At 35.3% G+C, this 14,756-nt stretch overlaps 1 protein-coding gene across 4 annotated transcripts in view; it reads left to right on the plus strand.

Annotated features, from left to right (window-relative positions):
- Positions 1-14,756, plus strand: part of EFR3A (EFR3 homolog A) — a 113,908-nt gene that overhangs the window by 58,843 nt on the left and 40,309 nt on the right. For all 4 annotated transcript variants that reach the window (XM_059395178.1, XM_059395177.1, XM_059395180.1 and 1 more), the window contains exons 9-12: positions 2,007-2,142; positions 8,479-8,646; positions 13,395-13,509; positions 14,484-14,535. In XM_059395178.1, the coding sequence (XP_059251161.1) occupies positions 2,007-2,142; positions 8,479-8,646; positions 13,395-13,509; positions 14,484-14,535 (471 nt within the window). The remainder of the gene's footprint in view (positions 1-2,006; positions 2,143-8,478; positions 8,647-13,394; positions 13,510-14,483; positions 14,536-14,756) is intronic.

Raw genomic sequence — 14,756 nt, forward strand, 5'->3', positions numbered from 1 at the left:
TCTCCGTTAGAGTTTATGCATGACTTTGACAAGTTCCTTAAAAACCTGCCTCATTTGCACTGTGACGTACACAGTGTGATTGAGTTAGGCTGCTTCCTAGAACTGTTAGTTTGGACACATACTGTGTATAGAACAGTGCCTGGCACCTGCTTCTGAATGAGATGTTTTTGTTGTCATTTTTGCTGTGTTTAATTTAGTAGTAACATATTATCCCAGGAGTCACCATTTTAAAAGTAAATAATAATGGCTAGATTGAGTGCATTTCCTGTGGTAGACACAAGTTTAGGTTCTTTACACAAATGAATTCATCTAAGTGCCATAACAATCCTACAAAATAATTTTTTATTTTCTAAATATAGTAGATGAGGAAAACTGAGGTACAGACAGGTTACGTAGTCCTTATTTAGGCTGTACTCTATTAAGCTATTAAATGATGGAGGCTGAATTTGAATTTGGGCAAATCTGACTCTAAGGGTTACAGATGTACTTAACCACCCTTTTGTGTTGCTTCTTAAAGCTACTCATCCATTACTGTTGCTTTAAACTTCAGTGTGTACCACAGGTACACAATAGCTTGGTAAACCTGTGTTAGAAACTCGGTATAGAATATAATTAACATCATTGCAATTTGTTCCTGTCACTCCATGTGCTTTTCATCTATGGTGGAATTCTTGAGCTGTTGTGAACAGGTGCTATGCTTTGCTTAGGATAGTCCTGCTTTATATAATTATTAATACTCTCACTCTCTGAAGTGTCCTGGTTTAGACAATAAGTCACATTGCCATCCTGTTTGTAAGGCTCTATTTGCATGAGGTTCACACATCAGAAGTATACAGCTTCCTGGGCAAGGAGTTCAGTTTCAAGTTTTATGTACGTGTGTATCTGTCTATCTCGCATTCCTCTGTTTTAACACTGTAGAAAGTAAAGGTGAAAATGCTTACCTTGGGTTGTTAAAAAACTAGCTGTGTTATGACAGAAATACCAGAAATACCTGGCAGTGAATTTGGTTATGTTGTTAGAGGTGGAGGGGAGTTCTTTTCTGCTTTTGAGCAGAGGATCCATTATGTGTTGGGCATTTCTTTTTTAATAAAAGACTACCCATTCCAAAGGAGTGAGAGGTAACCAGTCTGAAAACAGAGTGGTGGGGCCTGAGAGCAAACACAGATGTGGAGATCAGGGCCGTTGCGTATTTTGTTTGTTGCTGGATTTGTACAAACTGGTAGTAGACCCACTCATGATTCCTGGGTGTAATTATTAGTTTAAAAAAACAAAACTTTGCTACTCTGTTTAAAAAAAAAAAAAAATATATATATATATATATTCAATATAGTTCAACATTCTCTAGCTATCCTATTTTAGATACAGGTTTTAATATCCATTGTGATCAGATTTATATATCTATGATAAAATTGCCTTTGTAAATTGCAGATCTTCTGATATTGCCTTGATTTAAATTTAATCAGGTATACACCAATAACATTTTCCTTTTGATAGTGGCTTTTGATGAGATAGGAGTTTTGACTATTTAGTGTTGTTAGGAGTCCATAATGAGAAATAATATTTATCTAGTTTGGGTAGGAGAGAAGTGCTATATCTGTTTATTTTCGAAGATTTGTCCTATTATCAGATTTTAAGAGTATATAAATATTCTTTGAAATTACAAAGAATTGTGAGGATAATAAAACTTCTAATGAATCCTAGCCACTGTCAATATTTAGGTGTATATAATTGTAGTCCTATGTATTGTTTTAAAGAACAGAGTGAATTTTATTAATTGTAGTTTTTACAACTTGCTTTTTTTATACAGGGCATTCTAAATATTTTGTAGTATTTGTATTTAGTCTTAAAAAGCATGGGTTTGTAGTGGCTACATATTGTTCTGTAACAGGAATACCAGTCTCCTATAGTTGGACATTTAAGTGACACATGGTTTTCCATTCTTAAGAATCCAGCCAGTATGCATGTAACTGTTCATACATCTCTGTGTATTGTTTTGCTTCTTTTAGGCTCAGTATTCTCACCATGTAATTCAGGAGATCTTGGGACACCTTGATGCTCGTAAAAAAGATTCTCCACGGGTTCGAGCAGGTATCATCCAGGTTCTGTTAGAGGCCGTTGCCATTGCTGCTAAAGGTTCCATAGGTGAGTGTCAGCACAAAAACAAAACAAAATAAAAAAACTCAAAAAAATTAATATTTTAATCTATTCTAGAATTTTTTTCGGTAGATATAGCAGTGTATGGAAAACTCCTTAAAAATAATGTTTTTAAATATGTTACAATTTCTCTTGGAATTTCTCAGACTTGTTTAGTGTATACTTAAGCATTTTCCACTATATCATTCTCTCCCTCCTCCTTTTTTCTAATGAAGAATTTTAGATGGAGGAGGAAATTGGCAGAGGCATAGGGGACCCTAGTTTCATCTGGTCCCTGAAATTCAGCTAGATAGCTATTAAATCATTCTGAACACCTGTGAACTCAATTGGAGATCTAAGAAAAGAATTGCTGCAATTCTACAAATAGAGAAGTGACCACTTTTTCAAGAATGACAGGATGGAAGAACTTACCACAAAAAAAAGACAACAGGAGGCATTACTGACTGCCAGGGACTTAAACATTATGGATAGAAATAAGATGTTGAAACTAGAGTTCGGAATAACGATCGTAAGATATTATCTGGACTTGAAGAAAGCATAGAAGACACTAGAGAATTCCTTTCTGGAGAAATGAAAGAACTAAACTTGAACAAGCTGAAATCAAAAAGGCTATTAATGAGATGCAGTATGCTCTCACTGCTAGGATAAATGAGGCAGAACAGAGAATTAGTGATATAGACTCATTTAGACCCAAAGACATCTCCAGACTGGAGGGCATGGAAACCCATTTATCATGCTAATGGGCATCACAGAAAAACTGAGGTAGCAATCCTTATATCAGACAAATTAGATTTTAAACCAAACACTGTAATAAGAGATGAGGAAGGATACTATATCATAATTACAGAGCCTGTCCAGCAAGAAGATCTACCAATTATAAATATTTGTGCCTCTAACATGGGAGTAGCCAATTATATAAACCATAATAATAAAATTGAAGAAACACATCTATAATAACACAATAACAGTAGAGGACTTACTTGCTGCAGTGGACAGATCATTAAGCAGAAGACCAACAAAGAGACGGGCTTTGAATGATACACTGGACCAGATGGACTTCACAGATAGATTCAGAGCATTTCATCCTAAAGCAACAGAATACACATTCTTCTCCAGTGCGTGTAGAACAGTCTCTAGAGTAGATCACATACTGTGTCACAAATCAGGTCTCAACTAAACCAAAATATTGGGATTATTCCCTCCATATTTTTGGACCACAGTGCTTTGAAGCTTGAACTCAATCACAGGAAGAAATTTGGAAGGAACACGAATATATGGAGGTTAAAGAGCATCATACTAAAGAATGAATGGGTCAACCAGGAAATTAAAGAAGAATTTAAAAAGTTCAAATAAATAAATTAAAATGAAAACACAACTATCCAAACTCTCTGGGATGCTACAAAGGCAGTCATAAGAGGGAAGTGTGTAGTAATACAAGCCTTTTCAAGAAACAACAAAGGTCTCAAATGCACATCCTAACCTTAAACCTAAAGGAGCTGGAGAAAGAATAGCAAATTAAGCCTAAACCCAGCAGGAGAGGAGAATTAGTAAAGATTTTGAAAGAATTAGTAAGATCAATAAACCCCTAGCCAGACTTATCAAAAAGAAAAAGAGAAAGGCGTTAAGTAAATAGAATTTTAAATGAAAAAGGAGAAATCGCAACCAACACCAAAGAAATACAGACAATTATAAGAATGTATTATGACCCAACTATATACCAACAAATTAGGCAATCTGGAAGAAATGGATGCATTCCTAGAAATGTATAAACCACCAAAACTGGAACAGGAACAAATAGAAAACCTGAACATACCCATTACTGGCAAGGATAGAAGCAGTAATCAGAAATCTCCCAATAAACAACAGTCCAGGGCTGGATGGCTTCCCAGGGAATTCTACCAAACATTTAAAGAAGAATTTGTATCCATTTTCCTGAAGCTATTTCAAAAAAATAGAAAAGGAAGAAAAAACTTCCGAACTCTTTCTATGAGACTAGCATTACCTTGATCTCAAAACCAGACAAAGACCCCACCAAAAAGGAGAATTACAGACCAATATCCCTGATGAATATGGATGCCAAAATCCTCACCAAGATACTAGCCAGTAGGATCCAACAATACATTAAAAGGATTATTCACCATGACCAAGTGGGATTTGTTCCTGGGCTGCAAGGGCGTTTCAACATCCACAAATCAATCACCATGATACACCACATTAATAAAAGGACAAGAAGCATCTGATCCTCTCAATAGATGTTGACAAAGTACAGCATCCTCTCTTGATTAAAACTCTCCACAGAGGGATGGTGGAACATACGTCACTATCATAAAAAAATCATATATGAAAAGCCCATGCAAATAGCATTCTCAATGGGGAAGAACTGAGAGCTTTTCCCCTATGATCAGGAAGACGACAGGGATGTCCACTCTCACCACTGTTGTTCAGTGTAGTACTAGAAGTCCTAGCTTCAGCAATCACACAACAAAAAGAAATAAAAAGTATACTAATCAGCAAAGAAGTCAAACTAATTCTTCACAGATGACATGAGACTCCGGAAAACTGAAAAGACTCCACCTCAAAATTACTAGAACTCATACAGGAATGTAGCAAAGTGACAGTATAGAGCATTGATGCACAGAAATCAGTTGCATATATTTCTATATACTAACAATGAGACAGAAGAAAGAGAAATTAAAGAATCGATCCCATTTACAATTGCACCAAAAACCATAAGATATGTAGGAATAAACCTAACCAAAGAGGCAAAGGATCTGTACTCAGAAAACTATAGAACAGTCAAAAAGAATTTGAGGAAGACACAAAGAAATGGAAAAATGTTCCATGCCCATGGATTGGAAGAAAAAATATTGTTAAAATGTCTATACTTCCTAGAAGAATCTATACATTTGATGCAATCCCTATCAAAATACCATCAACTTTTTTCACAGAGCTGGAACAAATAATCCTAAAATTTGTATGGGACCAGTAAGGACCCCGAATAGCCAAAGGAATGTTGAAAAAGAAAACCAGAGCTGGTGGCATCACAATGCCAGACCTCAAACTCTTTTACAAAGCTGTAATCATTAAGACAGTATGATACTGGCACAAAAACAGACATATAGATCAAAGGAACAGAATAGAGAACCCAGAAATGGACCCTCAACTCTATGGTTAACTAATCTTTGACAAAGCAGGAAAGAATAACCAATGGAAAAAAGACAAAATGGTGTTTGGAACATTGGACAGCCACATGCAGAAGAATGAAACTGGACCATTTCCTGTCACCTTACCCAGAAATAGACTCAAAATGGATGAAAGACCTCAATATGAGACAGGAATCCATCAATCCTAGAGGAGATCACAGGCAGCAACCTGTTGTCCTTAGCCGCAGCAACTTCTTACTAGACACGTCTCTAAAGACAAGGGGGTAGCAAAGGCAAAAATGAACTATGGGGACTTCGTCAAGATAAAAAGCTTTTGGGGCCCCTGGGTGGCTCAGTCAATGGGTGTCTGCCTTCGGCTCAGGTCATGATCCCAGGGTCCTGGGATCGAGCCCCACATTGGACTCCCTGCTCAGTTGGAAGCCTGCTTCTTCCTCTCGCACTCCCACTGCTGTGTTCCCTCTCTCGCTGTGTGTCTGTCAATTGAATACATAAAATCTTAAAAAAAAAAAAAAAAAAAAAAGTAAAAAGCTTTTGCCCAGCAAAGGAAATGGTGGACAAAACCTAAAGAAGACCTGCAGAATGGGAGGAGCTGTCTTCAAATGTCTTATCAGATAAAGGGCTAGTATGAAGAATCTATAAAGAACTTATCAAACTCAACACCCAAAGAACAAATAATCCAGTTAAGAAATGGGCAGAAGACATTAACAGCCATTTCTCCAAAGAAGACATACATACAAATGGCCAAGAGGCACATGAAATAATGCTTAACATCACTGGGCATCAGGGAAATTCAGATCAAAACCACAGTGAGTTACCACTGCATACTAGTCAAAATAGCTAAAATTAACAACTCAGGAAACAACAAATGTTGGCAAGGATGTGGAGAAAGGGGAATCCTGTTATGCTGCTAATGGAATGTAAGCTAGTACAGCCATTTGGAAAACAGTATGGAGGTTCCTCAAAAAGTTAAAATGGGGGGCCCAGGTGGCTCAGTCAGTTAGGTGTCTGCCTTCAGCTCACATCATGATCCCTGGGTCCTGGGATCGAGCCCCATGTCGGGCTCCCTGCTCAGTGGGGAGCCTGCTTCTCCCTCTTCCACTTCGCCTCCTTGTATTCCCTCTCTCCGTTTCTCAAATAATAAATAAAATCTTAAAAAAAAAGACAAAAACAAAAAACAAGTTAGAGCTAACCCATAATCCAGTAATATTTACTATTAGGTATTTACCCCAAAGGTACAAATGCAGTGATCTGAAGGGACACCTATACCCCAATGTTTATAGTAGCAATATCCACAATAACCAAAGTATAGAAAGAGCCCAGATTCCATCAACAGATGAGTGGATATAAAAGAGGTGACAGGTATATACAATGGACTGTTACTGAGCCATCAAAAAAATGAAATCTGGCCATTTGCAAGGACATGGAAGGAACTAGAGAGTTTTTCTCAATCAGAGAAAGATAATTAGATGATTTCGCTTGTGGAATTTAAGAAACAAAACAGGAGCTTAGGGTAAGGGAGGGAAAAATGAAACAAGACAAAATCAGAGAAGGAGACAAACCTTAAGAGACTCTCAATCATAGGAAACAAACAGGGTTGCTGGAGGGGAGGTGGGTGGGTGGGAGAATGGGGTAACTGGGTGATGGGCATGTGATAGAATGAACACTGGATTTATATATAGCTGATAAATCATGAACTCTACTCTGAAACTAATAATACACTATAAGTTAATTAATTGAATTTAAATTTAAAAAATAACATGAAAAAGATTTTTGAATTCCAGTTATGTGCTAGGCATTTGGGAAGATATACATGCAGGAAACTTAGAGTTTACTTGAAGTTAGACAACTTTACCTAATGCTGTGTTCAGGGCAGGTTTGCTCACATTTCTTCAGAAAGCCAGGGATAGAAATTGGCTTGGTAAGAGCAAAATATTACATAGTCCATTTGGCTAGAATATGTGGTAGTGTGGAGGAAGTCAGAGAAATTTAAAATGTTAAAGTTGCAGCCAAATCATGGATGTAATTCTACAGTTGATTGGTATCCTTAGTTATTTAATGTAATCTTTATCAAAGATGTGCTGTAGGATAAATAATTCATCTGGCTGAAAAACATAGGACACTTCAGAAATAACAAGTGGTTACCAGCATTGTAGGCACACGGGAAAGAACTTGACCTTTGATGGCAGCACAGGAATGGGAATGTAAACAGGATTGGATAATGACTGAATATAGGGTTAACAAAGAGACGGGACAGATCAGAGGTCAATTTTTTACTTGCATGTCCTTAGAAGAATGGAAGAGGCCATGATAGAATTACTAAACTTAGTAGAAGAATCTGGTTATGTTTTTTTTGCTTCAGAATCAAAATGGAAATACATTAGCTACTAAAATACTCTAGTGCTCATTCAGTGTCAGATAGGAGTGGGCATTTTGCATATGGACTTTTTATTATAATTTATCTCAAAGAGATGGAATCGGTTTAACTGAAAAGTTACTTAATCTGAAATATTAAATGAAGCAGATACTGCGTTGAATTATCACACTAGTGTCTCTTATGTATGAGGTACTATGTACTAAGCTCTCTATACATTTGAAGAAGTATTTGACCATGGCTGCCTGTCCTGGAGAAGATTGCAATTAAAAGTTGGAAGCAGAAGTAAAAAACACTGATAGTGTGACAAACAGGTGCAGAATATTTATAGAACTAAAAGCAGAAAACAAATTTCATTTACCTGAATCTGATAAATTGGCTAGTTTCTTTCTCATAAAAGAGGCAAATTATCCCTTCATCTTCAAAAGATGCAAAATAAATTTCCGACATTACAGTGAGCTATGGTATTGTGATTCTGTGGGTTCTGATCCAACAAGCAAGTTAAATACTGTCCTATTACATGTCATTTTGAGTGGATAAGATTATATAGATGGAAAGTTTTGTAATTTTTATATGCAAATACACATTTTGTGTGGTTTGTACCAGAGGTTCAAATGGTCAGTTGCTGTGAGATGCCCAGTAAATGCTGGAATAGCTAGGAGACTTTTTACTTAGGGATTTCTCACTTACTTTTTTACGATTCTGGAAATATCCAAAAATCTCTGAGAAATGTAAGAATTGGTTTTGATTATATAACATTGGAAAAACTCATTTAGAGTTTTTTTACAGGACCCACAGTGCTGGAAGTCTTTAACACCCTCCTGAAGCATCTGCGTCTCAGTGTTGAATTTGAAGCAAATGATTTACAGGGGGGATCCGTAGGCAGTGTTAATTTAAACCCAAGTTCCAAAGACAATGATGAGAAGATTGTGCAGAATGCTATCATCCAAACAATAGGTGAGTAAGTTTCACTTTTTCAAACTATTTTGTGAAAGTGATTAAAAGAGCTTTTACTGAAAGTTACTTGTCTCTTAGAGTACATTCGTCAAAGGTGAATGATGGCTCAGACTTTTAAAAAACTTGATATTCTGAAACAAACGTAAGAGTAGGACAAAGAACACTGTATACCCTTCACTCAGGTTCATCTATTAATATTTTATGCCATTTATTTTATCATTTATGTTGTCTTTTCTTCTCCCTCCTTCTCTCCCATTTATCTGTGTGTGCATGTATGTATGTGCATGTGTACATATATGTGCATATATAAATGTATAGAAAGAGGTAGGTATATACATATATTCTCATTTTTTCCCTAAACCACTACATATGCATCATGGTCTTTTACCACAGAGAACTTTTCCAAAGAATAAGATTCTTACATAACTAGAATACAGTTACTGACATAAGTGAATTTCACATTGGCGTATTCATTAATCAGACTTCCATATTGCAGTTTTGTCATTTGACCTAAGAATTTCCTTTAGAGCATGTTTTTCCTTACATCCAGGATTCAGTCTGGGATCATAAATTGCATTTAGTTGTAATATTTCTTGAGTTCCTTTAGTCTGGAACATTTCAGTTCTGATATGGGAGTTTTTAGGAGCACCCTTTTTAAAAAAATTTTCCCTTTTTAAAAAAATTCCCTTTTTAAAAAAATTTTCCTTTAAAAAAAAAATCCCTTTTTAAAAAAATTTTTCATTTGGGCTTGTCTGGTGTTCATTCCTGGCTGGATACCACTTAAGTGATAACGTTCCTCTTGGGGTATTACATACAGAGAGGTGTACAGTGTACTTTTACTTCTCATTGGTGATGTAAGTTTTGATCTCTCAAAGTGTTCTGTTTCTCTGTTGTATGGTTTCAGTTTTTATCCTTGCAAACAGTAAGCAGTCTCTGAGGATATGCTTTTAGACCATGTGGATATTCTGCTTTTCACCCATACCTCCCTCTGAGTTTAGTAACCATTTATAAATCTCTCCTGAACCTGTCTTTACCAAACTAATGTTGCAAATGGATGGTTTTCAAACTTGGCACTCCCTCCACAGCTGGCAGGTGGCACTTTGTGTTCTGCATGAGCAGGAGTCCCTTTTTCTTCCCTGCGTATGTATGTAGGAATGCAAGTATTTATATCTTTATTATTGATATGAGCTTATGGACTTATTTTTATGCTTCATAATCCATTCTGTATTTATTATTCTATTTTGGTGCTGAAATTGTCCCAGATTGGGGAAGGGGGAGCTCCCATCCTTCATGTCTGTGTAATATCCTCCCTTTCTTCTGAGCACAACCTTACTGGTTTAAGCTGTTCGAGGCTCATTTTATATTTCCTGTCCCAGCCATGGAATCTCATTTCTCAAAGTGCTTTGGTTTCTTTTACTGGGGGATGGTATTAGAAACCAAGTTGGGGGGACCACCACCTTAGGCTTTAATTTCACATTTTTTTTTTCTTAAAAGCATGGTTAAATTACAACAAAAGGGTTAAGAACGTTCTTTAAAAAAGAAAAAGCCATGAGAATTTTGGAGGGGAAATAAAATGATCTGACTGTATTAAAGTAAAATACAGATTAAAGTAAGCAAACTCCTGTTCCACTTTAACCTTCCCCTCCCAGTATCTTTAGAATATCCAGATCATGTTTTAATGGAATTATGATTGCTACAATAATTTCAAAATTGAGTATTATCTCTGGGGCTTAGTACCTAATTTCTAATGGTTGCTAATAGTTTTTGGTGCTAATGGTGCTAATAGTTTCTGCAAAAAATAGAGTCATGCATAAATTTATTTTGGAGCCCAGTTTGTGTCTTTTATCTGCATAACTTTCTTATGTATAGGCTACTTATTGTAATCATCCTTTGGAATATGTAATACAAAGTTTCTCTTCTTTATATTCTTTGTAAAGTTTTATGGATATGCATATATATATGCATGATACATCAGCATTCTACACTTACATATTGAATGTTTATATTCGGAAGGCCCCGTACTAGGATTTTGTGGTGCATGTAGTTCTCCCCTTGTTGGACGCATGTGGTTGATCTGGTTGGTGCCATACTTCTGTTTCACCTAGCTACAGTCTTCTGTGCACAGAAATTATCCTCATGAGGGCAAAGCCCCATGTGTTTCTTACTTAGTACTGTAACACATAGTAGGTGCTTAAGATTTTTGGAGTGAGTGAAAAGACAAAGCATAATGGAAATCCAGTATTCCCATGGACTCTCAGTATAGCAGAGACATTTTCGATATTCCTTAAAACAATTAGACCTGTGTGTGGTACACCTAATTTTTATGGTGACTCAAATTTATTTGGATTATTTGTGGAATTTTTGTGATGTTTTAAGATAAGACATCAAATCAACTGTGCTTGTTTTCAGAGAATTAAATTGCTTTCATGACCTATAATTAATACAGTGGTACTCTTTCACTCTAGAACATTTAATTATTTTATATTTATTTATTTTAGTTAATATATTTTTATAATATACAATATAGATATAACAGGCTTAAGCAATATTTCTGTGACATAACACATTCAAAATAACATGTGAAAAATTAAAACATGAGAGAAAAGAAGGGCAGTGTGGCACAGTGAGTAAGATTTTTATGTAGTCACCCTTCTGATTTCCTCAGTATTTTAGAAATTCTCAGTACTCTGGTAGTTACTAGATCATGTAGATATCGCTAGGAGACTAGGGAGCAGCGCTGCTATGCCTTTGGCACTTGACAGTACAAGGCTATTGGCCAAATTCATTTTTTTAACAGTAATCAAGAACTTAGCCCCCTGCGGTATTCTTTCTTTCTTCGCAGTCAGGGTGAGGGGGGCTCTTCAGCACCTCCACTCAGTGGTTCAAGTACAAACATACAGAAAATAAATTCCCTTCAGGGCTCTCCTGGCAGTTGATTATGTTGGAAACCTATGCCTTCGTGGTAATAACTGGCTTGCTTGGAACAGAAAACCAGTGTCTAGTTTTGCATGGTGATTAGCAACATATCTAATTGGGTTCTTGCAAAGTTGAAAGTACCTTACAGGGAGGAAGGAGAGGTAATAATAATATAGGCTTTGGAAATGAATAGCCTTCACCTCAGGCCTAACTCTTAGCTGTGTGGTTTTTTGGTTTGAGCTATTAACCTCTCTAATCCACATTTCCACAAGACGCAACTGAGGTTAATAAAAAATTGTTCCTAGACTCATATGGTTATTTTGAGGGTCCCAGTACAAAGTAGTTTCTTAACCCCATCGATAGTACTTCTGAAGTGTTAGAATAGTACGCTTTACGTGGATTGTGTAATGTTAGGATCATGAGATTTTTCATATGTTTGTGGCATAAAATTTTTATACATTGTTGAATTTGAGATGCTAATCTGTTGGAAATTTTGCATCTGTATTCATGAAAGATAGAGGTTTATAGTTTCCTTATTAAAAAAAAATGATCATGAGATTTTTGATTACAGAAGTGTGTGATAAGGGAAAGTGACTTTTATTCCCAGGTCCAATCAATGATAAATAGAACAGTTTGAGTTTGCATAGATTATTAATTCCAATCATAGAAGCTTAAGAGTTAAATTGAAAAAGTAATTTATTCTTAAATATTAAAAATGAGTTTTTTATAATGATCATATTGCATTTTGAGAAATGAACAAAATCAGCATAATTCAATACCTGTTCTGATCTTTCAAAGAAACGACAGTTTGGGGTTTGAGTAAGTGAAAATTTAATGTTCTAGATCTTCTAGACTAGGAAGTAAACCATTAAAGGCTAGAGCAGATAAATTTAAAATATCCAGAAGACATAAGAGTACGTGATAAAAATGATAAGTAAATAAGGTTTTGTGGTTTTTTTTGCATTAGTTGAATAATACATTGAATTAACCCATTGGATTAGACAGTAAACCTGGCTCATTGTAATGAGATTTTACAATATTTCAGCAATTGAAGCCAAAATAGTGACCTATTTATTGGCCTATTCACCAAAATATGGCCCAATTTCTGACTTCCTTATCAGAACAAGAATTGGGGCTGACAATATGTGAAAAAGAGTTTCATCAGAAATGTTACTGAGGGGTTGATTGTTTTTTTCCCTTTTCTAATAGTCCAACCCAAATTTTTTATGGTTTGCCATATGCAAAAGATTTTTATAAATCTTATAAACCATCTGCAAAAGATTTTTAGACATGTATTATTTTATCAAGTATTAATCTGTTCTGTACATCTTATATATGAGTAAATGAACAGAAGAAATTAGAATATCTGTTCAGAGTTTTGTTTTTTGAATTTTTTAAATTTTAATACAGTTCAAATCACTGTGCCACGTTCATTTCAGCTCCTTCCCTGCCAAACCTGGGGGCAGGGACTGCTTTAGTTTCTCTGTCTTTGTGATGACTGAGCTATAAAGGTATCTGCTGCACTGAGCTTTAAGACTTCATGTCATCCTTACTTCTCTTGATATGCCGCGGGAGGCGTCCTTTCACCTGGCCATGAGCAGAAAGCCCGTCATTTCTTCAGTCCAGCCAGGCGTGGCTACAAGGAGCACAGGGGCGCGCGGCCAGCAAGTACGCTAACAGAAAAGGACTGTAGAGTTACGGATGTAACTTAAAGACACCATTCTACCACACATTGAAAGCTTTGGTTAAAAATCCATTATGATTGAGTAGTATGGAAAAATAAAATTTCAACTTGTAAAATTTATCTTAACTTTTTCTTAATATTTTCATAGGATTTTTTGGAAGTAACCTACCAGATTATCAGAGGTCAGAAATAATGATGTTCATTATGGGGAAAGTACCCGTTTTTGGAACATCCACCCATACTTTGGATATCAGTCAACTAGGGTATGCATATGTAGTTTTCCTGGGCTCTCAAACTATAAATCTTAATGTAATCCTGGATTAAATTTCATCTGAATGTTGTAATATATTTTATTTTCTTTTTTTATGTTTTAATTTTTTAATCTTTTGTAATAAAAATCCTATGGAATCGTTTTTATGGCACTACATTGCTAAGCATTTGTGTCAACATTGCTTGATTTTAGAATCAGTTTTCAGTATATTGTAAATTCTCAAATTTTCTGTGTCTTAAAATGACTGGGTTGAAGGTTTATTTGGCCTGGACATTCTCTTATGTATACATACATAAGGTAGAGTAAAGCTTCAAGTTTCCTATAAAAATCGTGTAGGAAATTTAAAATTTTAAACTTAGTTTTGCCAGAATGTTGACTTACTCCTAGAATTCTAGAACTGAAAGCGATTTTAAAGATATGTTTTGGCTCCCTCATTTTAAACATACTAAGGCTTTAGTTTAGAAATAATTTTGTGTGTTTTTAATTTCATAAAGAAATGATAGTCTTATTTGATTTATATTTCTGTGACCACTAATTAAATAACCCTTTTCCATTTGTTAGTTTTTTTAAAAAATTGTCTGTATATTGATAAATGTAAAATAGATACTATGTCAATTATATTCATGGTAAATATATTCTTACGGCGTCTTTAAATTGGGGTTGTTTCGTTGTGTGTTCACGATTGAATTACTGAATTTTCACATCATTAAATTTGTAGATCTTTCTCTTTGAGAGCCAATAGCTTTTTAACTTTTTGTTTGAATTTTTGTTTGTTTCTTACATATAACTCTTAAATTCATATGAAATTGATGAGTATAAAGTGAGCCATGACTTTAGTTAGTATGGAAACAATCTATTTAATCAAAATGAATAGAATTTTAAAATCAACTAGTTATATAAGTAAATGAAATAATGTCAATGTTAATTAAGATCAATAAGATAATACTAATATTTTATATATCTTAGGGATTTGGGAACCAGGAGGATTCAGATAATGTTGCTGAGATCTTTACTTATGGTAAGTCATTTAAGATAAGTGAACTGGGTGTGGTGAAAAAATAATGAATACTGTTATGCTGAAAATAAATAAATTCATTTAAAAAAAAAAAAAGATAAGTGAAGAATAGGGGCACCTGAATGGCTCAGGGGGTTGAAGCCTCTGACTTCGGCTCGGGTTGTGATCTCAGTGTCCTGGGATCGAGTCCCACATCGGGCTCTCTGCTCAGCAGGGAGCCTGCT

This window comes from Mustela nigripes, chromosome 3 (genome assembly GCF_022355385.1).
Source record: "Mustela nigripes isolate SB6536 chromosome 3, MUSNIG.SB6536, whole genome shotgun sequence".
In the NCBI taxonomy this organism is placed as follows: Eukaryota; Metazoa; Chordata; class Mammalia; order Carnivora; family Mustelidae; genus Mustela; species Mustela nigripes.